The sequence below is a fragment of the Pimephales promelas genome, chromosome 7, assembly GCF_988280905.1.
Source record: "Pimephales promelas chromosome 7, fPimPro1.hap1.1, whole genome shotgun sequence".
Classification (NCBI taxonomy): Eukaryota; Metazoa; Chordata; class Actinopteri; order Cypriniformes; family Leuciscidae; genus Pimephales; species Pimephales promelas.
In genome coordinates, this window is record NC_142775.1 from 25603666 (window position 1) to 25615974 (window position 12309).

At 39.2% G+C, this 12309-nt stretch overlaps 1 protein-coding gene across 4 annotated transcripts; it reads right to left on the reverse strand.

The window, feature by feature from the left end:
• Positions 1–1291: 1291 nt before the first annotated feature.
• Positions 1292–10771, reverse strand: etv5a (ETS variant transcription factor 5a). 4 transcript variants are annotated; one of them, XM_039655764.2, is made up of 13 exons: positions 10631–10771; positions 9033–9165; positions 8852–8942; positions 8594–8641; positions 8220–8270; positions 6340–6463; positions 5968–6252; positions 4948–5234; positions 3649–3708; positions 3465–3533; positions 3026–3195; positions 1972–2073; positions 1292–1844 (listed from the first exon to the last, which is right to left on the reverse strand). In XM_039655764.2, exons 2-13 carry the CDS (start codon positions 9078–9080, stop codon positions 1614–1616), a joined length of 1566 nt encoding a protein of 521 aa, XP_039511698.2. In that variant the 5' UTR covers positions 9081–9165; positions 10631–10771; the 3' UTR covers positions 1292–1613. The 4 variants fall into 4 exon arrangements, with proteins under 4 accessions (XP_039511698.2, XP_039511696.2, XP_039511697.2 ...); XM_039655762.2 differs by having other exon boundaries at positions 1966–2073; XM_039655763.2 differs by having other exon boundaries at positions 8852–8945.
• Positions 10772–12309: the final 1538 nt, after the last annotated feature.

Here is a 12309-nt window from a genome sequence, read left to right on the forward strand (position 1 = left end):
CTACTGTCACTCAAATGGCTAGTAAGATGTGACAGAAGAAAAAGCAGAACACAGGAGCCCAAGTGAAGCAGAATGAACAGTTTATTGTACCCAGTACAGATTATAAACTCAGCAGTGTAAGGTACACATTGTGAGGGGACAAGGTTAAGCCTGTACAAGTGCAGACAACCCTTCCATGGTGGATGTTGAGACAAGCCCCTCATTCGATGAGAAAACGGTTATTTTATAAGCTGCACCTCTCATTTAAAGGCACTGCTCTCGAACCCACCAGGAAAGGGTGCCTGGTAACCACTGGTGTGCAGACACTGCAATGCAGGGATCCAAATCATACATAAAATATCTGTTACAGGCAGAACTATACAGCTTATACAATAAAATCAAATAAATGCAGACTTTGCAAAAATATATAAGTTCATCTTTCCAAAGAAAAAAAAGGAGAGAGAGAGAGAGAGAGAATACAAATGCAGAGAACTCCACAATTTATTCTTTGTCCAGCATAAAGCGATATGTTAGTGGACAACTGATCATTGAATATGTCATGCAAAAGGTAGCAGTGGTCTTTCGTCAACTTGAGATTGGCAATGAGTAGCTGACCAGGAAAATGTATTTTTCTTGTACCTTATTGCATGCAAGGCCCTGCTTTCCTGGTGCATTAAAATATAGAACGATGCCAAAAAAAAAAAATCTCTAAGAGTCTAAAAGTTTTTGACCTTTACTTGCGCTAAAGCATGGAGAAATTCTGACTAGTGCATCCCTTTTTTGAAAGTAAAACAATTATATAAACTAATTAAAATTTTGGCTTTTTGGGGAGTGTAAAATTAAATAATAAACAGGCATACAGAAATACATTTAAAAGTTTAACAGTCTTGTGAAGTTGACTAAATATATTTAGGAGTGCCTCTGGTTTAACTTCACATCAACAACCCCTGGGTTAACCAGCAAGAAAAAAAAACAAAAAAAAAAAAACACGTTTTTATAAAACTAACACTTGACAAAGGATTCAGAACGAAACCAATGATACAAAAAGAACATGTTCAGTATTCCTCAGCATAATTAATGCGGTCCATATTAGTTCAACAAAAGTGTATAAAAGCCAGCTTTCTAAAGAAACAAATGGGTCATTTTTTTTATTTTCCTCCTTGCAAAACAAAGCCCTTTTGACTTCTTGTCTACATAGTTTGGAGGTAAAACAAAATAAATGGAGACCAAAAAGGCAACTATTAAATAGCGCTGCATTTAAGGTTTTTTTTTTTTTTTTCTGTGAGGATGTCTCTTAATAATTTGTTACCAATTTTTCTTTTTTTTAAAAAGCAGATTGTCAAAAACAGAATTGCTACAATTCTTGCAGTGAGATCCGTCAGTCTTTCGGTGCCGGTCAGCTCCAACTCAAGCTCTTCATCTCTGCGGCAGAGACCGTTTGCCACGAGGAAGGTTTAAGCGTGGGAAACCAACTTTCCTCACCTCCTCGTGGGCTGACGCCAGAGAAAAGGTGGCTTGCAGATTTCTCCTCGTTCTTTTTTAATGATTGGGAGGGTTAATCTGAAAGTGGGCAACAGTTCAAAAGGAGTCGAGGCAAGAGGGACAGATGTGTTTGTCAGATCAACTGTTCATCCTCAGTACACATAAGCATCAGGGAACGGCATCCCAGCAACACACTGCTCACCACCGTCTACCAAGTACGAAGCCCCCTCGTCATAGTGCGCCAACGGAAGAGTGTCGTCGTCCACCCCGGGCAAGCCGTCAGGGTCTGCTTTAAGGTTGGGCCTTTGGTTGTCTGGGAAGGCCATGGAGAAGAGGGCCTCGGGATCGCACACAAATTTGTACACATACCTCTCACCAGCAACCTGAGGAGAGAAATGAGGCATTAGATTATCAAACAACAACAACAACAAAAAAAAACTTGGAAAATTGGAGCAACTATTGTCATTAAGAGTAAAGCATAAAGTAAAAGAAACGTGAACCTGCCTTTACCTTCTGCATGATTCCCTTCTCATAATAGTAACGAAGTGAGCGACTCAGCTTGTCGTAGTTCATGGCCGGTCTGTTCTTTTGGATGCCCCAGCGTCGAGCCACCTGATATCACAGACAAGGATTATTTCATTAGCCAAGCTTTATTTAGTTGCCAGTTTAATTTGGAGAGCAATTTAAGGTGCACAACCAAAACTGTGTTTGATTCCATTCCAATTTATGAATAAAGCGGTGTCACTTGCAGGGAAATTGACACCAAATAAAAATGGAAATTGTAGCCACCGGGAAAGCTAGTGTTGCTTTGTCATAAATTACTTGGTATTTAGAGCGGTCAAACTCTCAAATAAAATTCAAGTTTGCTAACAATCAGTGGCAGATGCCTTTTGTCTTTGAGTAACAGTGTCTCATAGTTCTGGGAGCCAATAATCATAATGTCACATGACTTACTGGATAAAATAATATGCATTTCAAAATGTATTTTGTAAATGTCTTTTCCTTCATGAAGATGAAATGTCTTCTTAAAAAGGAGTAATTCACTACTGGCAAAATTCGCTGTCTACACAGTAGAAAGGCAGAAATTGTTTTGGGGGATAAAAAGATGTACTGTACACTGTAAAAATGGATTTTCTTCATAAATAATGAACTAATTAAGTACACTTTAAAAGAAAATACTATTTCAGTCAGTCTACTTTAAAATGTCATGTTTAATTCAATGTCATTTGCAGTTTTGTTTGTAAATCTAGTTTTAATAAAAGCCCTAGAGCTGTAAAATAAACCAGAAGATCTGGGTGCAGGTAAGAAAAAGAGTGAGTAAGCATTGTTCATTTACATAGACTACAAACATCGTAACAATTCAAAGCTGATTGAAAAATCGACAAATCCACCTTAAGTTTTATTTTCATCTTAATGCGTTTCTATTGGCATTTTTGGTGTGCTTTTCCAAAATTCACACAAAATTACATGGAAAACTCAGCTCCCAAAAGCGAGAATATGTAAGGCTATTGTACATGGTGAGTGTGCTTGTCAGAAACTAAAAATATTGAATATAGGTGCTGACCTCTTCTGGCTCAATAAGTTTGAACTCCATTCCACGTCCTGTCCAGGCAATAAAATGGCCATTGGCAGGATCATCCAACAGCGTAACCAGAAACTGCCAAAGCTGGAGGGAGCCACGACGTTGGTATGGTGGGCCGTCCCGATAAACAGAGGGCTCTTGCTTTACCTTCCCTGTCAGGAACAAGAATGATGAGGATTAGAGTTTGCCACAGTGGCGTGAGCAAGCAGACGAAAAATTCCAAAACACATGCTGCTAATGTGGACGCAGTGTTCATTTCACACCGTCATACTACAAGGTGGTGCCTAAGTGATTTTTACACACACAAAAAAAACACTGAACATTAGAAAATAAAACTACTGAGATGGCTTGACTATTAACTTGTCTTTCAATTAAAACTATAGATAACCGATGGTGAAATCTTGGTGAAAAACTTCAATACCTTCAAGTCTCTCGGGAACCACGCAGGTGTCGTCGAAATACAACTGTTGATCTCGGTCAAATGAGAAGTCTACAGGCAGAGAGAGGAAACAAAGATACTGTAAGATTAAAAAAAAAAGGATAAGATAATTTTAGCAAGCCAAAGCTGCAGTGAGGTGATATGTGATAATGGCAAAGTCACTTACTCTCATGGTTTTGGTAGAAGCTTGCTGCTCTCCCAAATGAAGACTGACACTTAGGCACTTCTGCAAAACAACATGAAAAATGGGCCCATTAAAAAGGAGAAATTACCAATCATAAATGAGTTTGAAGTTAATTTAAATGAATAATAACAAAAACTATAATGGTATCTCAAGGATACTAAAATAACACTGTCTATTCCTTATCTAGAAATAGAGATTTAAAGAGTGACTTCTGGATTTGGCATCTGTACAGAGGTTTTGAGGGAGCTCTGAAAAAGTAAGACGATGAAAAATATTGAACAGCTCAGATTGAACAGCTGGGCTGTGAATGTCCAGTCTCGCACATCTGGTAGTGCTGGCTAAGCTTATATCAACACACCAAAGAAACAAGTAGCATTAGCAATGAGTCCACTGAGTCACCAAATAGGATTAGCCACTGTGACGAGATACTGGACCATGACAATCAAGTTTTATCTGTCCTTGTGTGTCCTGGTGATTCGGCAGGCTACTCTGCCCCTTTGTTGTCTTACTTCGAGTATGTGGTCCTCACTGATTGAATCAGATGCATCATCTATCAGGCTGCTGTACAGATGAAAACACTCAGTTCAGCCGCCTCCCATGCAAATGTAATATGTGACGTACACATTTACAAGAAAGGACGGTAAGAGGATTTGAAATTATATCACTAACCTGCAAACATAAACCTTGAGGGATATTATAGAAGAATGTATGGATCACAAACAGGAAGATGAGCTAAGCTGGAGGGTTGTGGACAATTATAGGATGCATAAACGAACCTTAAACTGAAGTGGATTACCCACAGATACGAGGATTACACACAGATGTGTTTAACGCGTGTTTAGGACTGAATAACCTTGTTAAATGACACATTCACCTTTGATATTTGTTAATAGGGCTGTAAATGTATTGAAAATGTTCAAATTTGATAGTTACAGGTTCATTTATTAATGAAATGTCAATATTTCCTAATATCATAAAAAAAAATCATGATAATCAACAATTATATATAACGTTATACAGCATCGTAAAAACAAATACTTTTTACTATAAATATTTTTCTTACAAAATTTAGACACTGCCTTCTCTGAATGTCTCTTTGAATGCAAAGGTTTAATGTGTGCCTGCTTTTGTTCCTATACACCTCACTAAACAACGCTAAAAGTCACAGGCCCGTGTAAGCACACAAAACCCATTCCATGCCCTCATCCAGAGAGCTCTCAAGAAGCCCAGCCAGATTGTGAACACCCAAAAACCATTTCTAAGAAATGGGACAGTCCTCACCAGAGTCAAAGCAGAAGTCTCGTGGCTCTTGCTTGATGGCCATTGGGTGGAAGGCAGCCTGGGATGGGCCCATGTTGGGAACACCTTGTTCAGCGTAACGGGGGTCTAGAAGCTCCTGTTTGAAGCCCTGAGGAGGCACGGGGACCAGAGGCTCCGACATTTGCCGATGGTAAGGTGGCCTTCCATCTCTTGGTGAAGTGCTGGTGACCTGTGGCATGAAGTTGGGTCTTCCCTGGGTGTCAGAAGGTGGGAATGGAAGACAAGGCTCTGAAAGTTGCCGCTGAAACCTGCAAGATAACAGCAAAAAATATAAATGTTTTGTCATGCGAGGCAGGATAAGGAGCAGCTTGGCAATAGCACTTTAGAGCTTTCTTCTACTGGCTGTAAATGATGTGCCACTGTTAAGCTCCCAGGAATTCAGCTACAGGTGGCTGAACAGGATGCCAACCAATCTGTTCTCATGGGGGTCATATTATTATACAACCACAGCTGTGATTTACACCACTTTTTTGACATCAAAGTGAGCATTGCTGAAATGTCATCGGTCATATCATTAATACAATATAATAGAATACAATTATAATCATATGAACATAAACCACCAATATACACTACCAGAAGTCTGGGGTCAGTAAGATTTTTTTTGTTGTTGAAAAATATGTACTTTTCTTCAACAAGAATGTATTCAAATGACCAAAAGTGAGAGTAAGGACATGTATTACAAAATATATCAAATATTATGTTTCAAAAAATACTAAAGTTATTTTCAGTTGTAATATTTGACAATATTAACATTTTCACTGTATTTTTCATCAAATAATTGCAATCTTGGAGAGAATTAGAACTTCTTTTAAAAACATTTCAAACCCCAATCGAACACTAATATAATACACATCCCAATATATATTGTAGGGCTCATTGTAGTTCACTTTTGTCCTTCATTCCGTACATACTAACAGGAAGATATAAAGTATCCCATACACATGTTCACTGAAGTTCTAAAACCATGTAGAGACTGACCTAGGTTCATTATTGAAGTGTGGTTGACGGTTTAGGGGTGGACAGGGCACTGCAAAAGGTGGGCTCTGGCTATGGTGAGGGAGTGTTGTCTGGCTAGGCGACGTCTTGGTCATTGAAGGCTGCCCATGAAGGAGACGCTGTCCTAATGTCGTGTTAGAGACAGGGGGAGGACTCTGTTCATGCAGCGGACGTGTCCCCAGAGTGTTGGCGGAGCCACATGGCGAAACGGGTGTTGAGGGAGGAGTCAATGGCTTAAACCCAGCTGTGGGCTTCCTTTCATAGGCACTGCATTGAGGAAAATGAGAATAGTCATCACACTCAACATGTTGACAAGAAGGTCTTAATGATGCTGAGATGGATATAAGAAAGTACCTGTAGCTATAAAGGCACTTCTCTCCATACGGCATGGGACTTCTATCCTGGCTACAGGGAGAGAGCTCTTTGGAGGGACTCAGTTCCCGTTTGATCTTAGCCAGTGGCGGACCATGAAACATCACTGGGAGAAGAAAAAAAAAGCAGGAGGAGATGTTTCTAATCGAATACATCAACAAAAGTGCAGTGAAACGCTTAAGGAGATTCTTCTCTACCATTAAACCCCCATATTTCACAGGTAATGACAATCGACTGTGAAGCATAAAAGCTCTTCGTTCTGCCTATCATTATCACGGTGCAGAACAACACATGCAATCAAAGCACTCCCCTCTGATTTCCATCATAGCCAAGTCAATACTCATGAATCAGTGTGGTCGTAATTCAATGATTGTGAATGATTTTCCTCCCCGCACTGTAACCATTAGCCCCTGGATCTCTGCATCAAGCTCTCATATCCGGCGCCACATAATGGCCAACGCAACTGGATCCACAAGTCGAGCCAGATAAATCACCCAGACTGTACTGGGCTTAAAAGACACTCAGTAGGCACAGGGTTTTTTCGCATATTCGGTGTGCTCTATGTGCATTGACCATATGTGAATAATAGCATAAATTAAACCTATTCACCATTTAAAAGTGATTGTGTAGCTTCAGCGCTTTTTTGACTTTTCGAAGCATTGAAGTTTTTGTGGAATGGATTTTCATTAAAAAGATAGATAAAGATGGACAAGTCTTACAAGTTTGGAATGACAATTTTTAATTTGGGGTGAAGGTACATGCACTCTTCCACATAAACTATTAAAGTGAGATTTTCTGCTCTGTTGACATTGGGGTTTTTGCAAGAGCCCCCACACCCCATTGATATGCTACTGGGATAGTGTAGGAGGGCATGGGCTGCCATGTGACGTCCAGATGACCCGTTGATACTGAAAAGACTGTAAAAAAAAAGCTTGCACATGAAGAAACCCTTGGCTTACGTCCAAAAAGTGCCTCATTTTATAAACAGCATGTCACAAACGTTTATAACAATCTTCTGCTTTTCAGTAACGCCACGCTGACATGCAAAACTGGACCAAAATGCATGCCCTGGTACACACCCTGTCTCCAAGCCTCAACATCAGACGAAAACAAAAACAAACTTCAGTGACAAAACGGGGAGAAAAATAACATAAAACGCTCCACCAAGCATTCCTCAAGTATTTCCTTTGGCTTTGATTCCTGCGGCCAGGCTCTAACAAATTAGGTGCGTTTGGACAGAGAACCCTCAATGAAATGAGATTCAGTACTGTGGATTCAATGGGTTTAGGTAGGCAGTGAGGGGAAGCCTTTTCCTCTCACCCTTCCCGTTGGAATCCGGTCCATTCCAGAGGCTAAACAGAGTGCATGAAAGTGTGAAATCTGATTATGAGCTTGGATCATGTGATGCTGATACCAATCGGCTGATTTAACTGAAAAAAAATAGGTAGTTGCGGGGGTTCTCGCTGAGAGGATTCAGGCAAGAATGAAAAGAGAAAAGACAAAATTTTAAGTCCTATTAAATCAAAGCACTATTGCTGACCAAGTTAAAGAGCAAATCAAATTCTTTAAAAATTATCAGATGCTAAAATATATAATATAAACTATATAATGAGCTTCATTATTTTGTGAGACTGACTGTTGGCCTCTTCAACAAATTAAATTCAATAAGAGTATCTGGCCACTCAGTACCATCCTTAGTCTAAGATCTTTGTTTCCCATGAAACTTTGGCTTTAAATTTGAGCAAGAGATGAATAATAAATAGCTTCAAGAGTTCAGCCTCTGCCGTTTTCCCTAGCCATTCCTGGACGGCATCCAAAGTACACTGCCAAGGAGAATAAATAATACATCTCGAGGTACTCACAGCTCTCCGACTGGAAATCTGGGACAAACTGTTCGTCATCGGGCACCTGAGCTGTGGAGAGAGATTGGAGAGCATTAAGGAGTTGCAAACAATGGTCCCTTGCCGATAAACAATTGGCAGATCAAAGTCATTTTCTCAGACAACATTTAGTTCCTCTAAAAATCAACATTCATCTTAGTGCCAACATTTTAGACACTGCCCCAAAGCTGGTGCAACAGACCCAATTAAATGGCTACCATGTCATGAAAAATAAACAGGAGCTGGGACACTTAGAAATTATATATATTATAAGAAATGTTCATGAGTCTGAAATATAAATGTCAGCTACAAGAAAAAGCACAAGTGACATGCATGAAAATGAATAGGCTACAAACCTTCTGCGATCCAGATCTCCTGCAGCTGGCTGAGGTCCTGGAAAAGTTCTGCGGATGACAGGCAAACCAAGACAGTCAGAGAGCTCGAAAACCACTACGATCCAAGTATTTGATAAACGAAAGGCAGCCTTCAACAATCACAGCATCGATCAAACTACTTTGAGCACATATACTTCTGCTCTCTCACTGTTAATGTATCCCAATAATCGGATCCATCTGCTAAACATGCATTAGTCATGTTCATTAGGTTGAAATTACCCTCTGTGTCCTGAGCGAGTTCAGTCTCCACTAATTTTCTTTTTCTCTCATTAACTGGTCGTATATACGGTTCCTCCAATTGCAATGACTTCTGCTGTGGAAAAATACTTTGGTCAGTGTTGACTAATTTAATTTAGATTTGTTTTTTGTTTTTTTTTTTGAAATGCATAAATATACTTACATTAGGTGGGACCATAAAAGGTACTTGCTGGTCATAAAATCCATCCATTTCACCTGGGTCTTCAAAGAGGCTCCCAGAAAAGGGTCTTCGCTTAAAAGCGATTGTTATATTGACCTCTTTGGGTCGGTTTTCTCTAAGGGGGGAGGGAAATAGATTAGTCATTCAATAGATCTACACTGGACAGTCAAGTGTGTTCCACATCAAAACACCAAGCCCCACAAACAAACGCTCAGATCCATCTGATCCTGTGTATTCATCCTCCCCCTTCTCTCTCTGTTAGCCATCACAACATCCCTCTCTATGTGTAAAGACAGACAGAGGAGCGAGGGCGCGCGCAAGAGAGAGAGAGAGAGAGAGAGAGAGAGAGAGAGAGAGAGAGAGAGAGAGAGAGAGAGAGAGAGAGAGAGAGAGAGAGAGAGAGAGAGAGAGAGAGATCTGCATAATGCAATCTGCGAGATGAATGTAAACCTTACATAAGCAAAGCCAACCATCTGTGCCCATGAAGAGAGTGATGAGCATATGAAGATAAACTGAGGAAAATGGAAAGTTGGAAACCATATATTTCATGACACAATGATATTCCAGTTATATTACTAGTCTATGAATAAACATAGAAAAACAAAATTGTTAGCCAAGCATACACACACATTTATACTATAATTATTTTTTACTATTAATTTATTTTCATTAAATATTATTTCATATCGACATGTACACATTTAAATGTTAATAGACGAGACAATATGGAAGTCTAACTAAAATATAACTGACAATTATCAGCTAGAGATGAAAGTACGGAAAACTTCCTCGGCTAATAGTTGTTCAGTCATAAATAGTTTACATGCACAACGAAACAGCTCGCATATCACCCGCTCACACTATACTTAAAACCGAACTTTTCTTATTCCAAAAATGAATTAAAACAATGATAAATAAATTAACTTAGTAGAATTAATTTACTAATAAACTAGTAGAAAATGATATGACCAGCAACGTAAATCACCAGAAAACAATACTTCCCATTCTCTTTCTCTCTCATTTTCTTATTTTAGAATAAAATAACGTACACGTTTGAAATACTTTGAGTATTATTATGGGGAAATGGTCGAGAAAAATACCCTTAAATTAAGTGCTTAAGCAAAGTGTACTTAAAGCAAATCTAAAATTGAGCAGGGGTGAGGACCTCCTCCCACTCGGAGCCCCCTGACGGCCTCTTGTTTTTCTCAATGAAGTGAAACTCGATCCGTGAGGGGGGGAAAGAACGAGAGACCTCCATTCACAAAACCATACACTGTTCAGGCTGCACAGTCCTCACCTATAAATGTCAGGTTAGTGCACTAATGCGGACCATACAAGCTTCTGTAACAACAGCAAATGCGCAAAATAAGGACAGGAAAAACTTCGTGCATTAAAATGGTTGCCAAAGTGAATAAGCCCTCTCTTGGAGAAAATGGCGTTCGCTTTCCCCCCAAGGCGAGATAGCTGTATTTGCCGTTGGAATCCCACGATTAAACTTACGCGCTGCGGAGAAACAACCGCTTTCAAACAGATATCAGTGCACGCCATGCAAATATTTGAAGAATTAGGGTTAAACTCACCCTATAGATGACGGCTCGCAATGGACTCAAAAAAAACACAGTTTCAGATTGTAATCCCAAAAGGATGCCGTCCGCTCGCACTGATCAATACATGCGCTCTCTCCGACACTCAAAACTTGAATGAGGTTTGTGTAAATGGACTGCACGGTTTTCCCTAGGGCTCGAGAGGCATTTGGCTCATTGGCTCAGAGGGCACGTCATTCACATTTCTAAACCAATGGTTTGCGAGAATAACTTGGAATATGCATAAGCACTGAACGACCAATCGAAGCCCTAAACGCAGTCCTATTTTTATGAATGGCTGAGTTTCATTCACTTTCAAGATTTTTCCTCGCACGTTCCACAAGCTCTTAAAGGGCCAGAGACCAAGAAGTATCGTCAGAAAAACACATTAGAGAAGTTGGAGGACAATTAACATGAGGCAAACAAACAGTCAGTAGTTATTTCATGTCTCAAACTTTCCAAATAATTTATAACTATTCTAAAACACTGATTAATTTGGCATGGATTTCCTTTCCTGTGGAATTTCATATACGATATTAGAACATTCCTTTTCAGTTTATGAATAAATTAATATCTGTGTCAAACAGAAGAGACTTTGGCCTACATTCATTTTTCTATGCAATAAATATTCAAAAACTGTATTAACAATTTAAAACTGAAATGTAAAAATATAAGTTTTCTCAAAACAGCAAACAAAATCTGTTAAATACATAAAATTTGTATAATAATATAATATTGATTATAAGTTTATGATAAAAACAAAAGTTATTCTAATTTATGTTGTTGAATAAAACATGAAAGTCTTTTAAAATACATTTTCTTTACATGGCCAACAAAATTTTCTTTACTTTTTTTTTTTTTACTTTACTTTTTTCAAATTTTTCTTTACATTTTCTTTACTTGGCCAACAAAATACAAAGTTAACAAAATACATTATTTTAAAATAAAATGCATTAAATTATTATGTATACCCGCTACAGTGGTATCACAATGAACTGCGCAATCTTGTGATGTGCAAGGGATTTACAATGTAGTATTGTGGTCAAGGCCAGATGTCCTAGAATCTATATTTAACAGTGGTTTCTGTGAAAAAGAGAGGGAGAGAAATTCAAGTTGAAATGTCAAGTTTGAGTATAGGATAATCTATAAAATCCTTCTGGCTTTCGAGCAGAGCCCACTTTCACAGGAGGACAATGATAGCATGAAAGAGATGTGCATATTACTGGTGTCATTGTTTCTCCTGCTGACACTGCTTGAGCTGCCAGGGTCTCCTTTTTATAGCACCTTTCACTAATGTGGTGGGAGGAAGGGGGTGGCCAAGAGCATATTGTATTTCCATTCTGCTTTCTAAATCCTGAGTGGTGACACTGGAATAAGTGGCACAGCAGCACACCTCTCTCTCTGATATGTTACATTTTTTAAGGGACGGATATTGAAGTGATCCGCTCTCACTCACTGTGATACGCAGAGAGGCTCAGCTCATCAGAAGGGCTTATTTGTGCCCATGACTGGGCCAGTGTGACAGTTCTGGCACTGTGCCCCTCTCTGAAAATGTGGGCTAATCCATGGAAGGAGATGTACTGCACATGGAAATAGTGACAGACAGAGCAGCAAATCTGATCCCTACACCTGCATCATATCTGTAACAAAGAAAAATCAAAAAGTTTAAACCTTAA

Excerpts from the sequence above, each read along its gene's own strand:
- etv5a (XM_039655761.2), bottom strand. The coding sequence starts at position 9,080 with ATGGATGGATTTTATGACCAGCAAGTACCTTTTATGGTCCCACCTAAT. Across the intron at positions 6,253-6,339 it reads AAGTGCCTTTATAGCTACAG|TGCCTATGAAAGGAAGCCCA; the intron begins GTACTTTCTTAT and ends TCCTCAATGCAG. Across the intron at positions 5,235-5,967 it reads CACTTCAATAATGAACCTAG|GTTTCAGCGGCAACTTTCAG; the intron begins GTCAGTCTCTAC and ends GTTATCTTGCAG.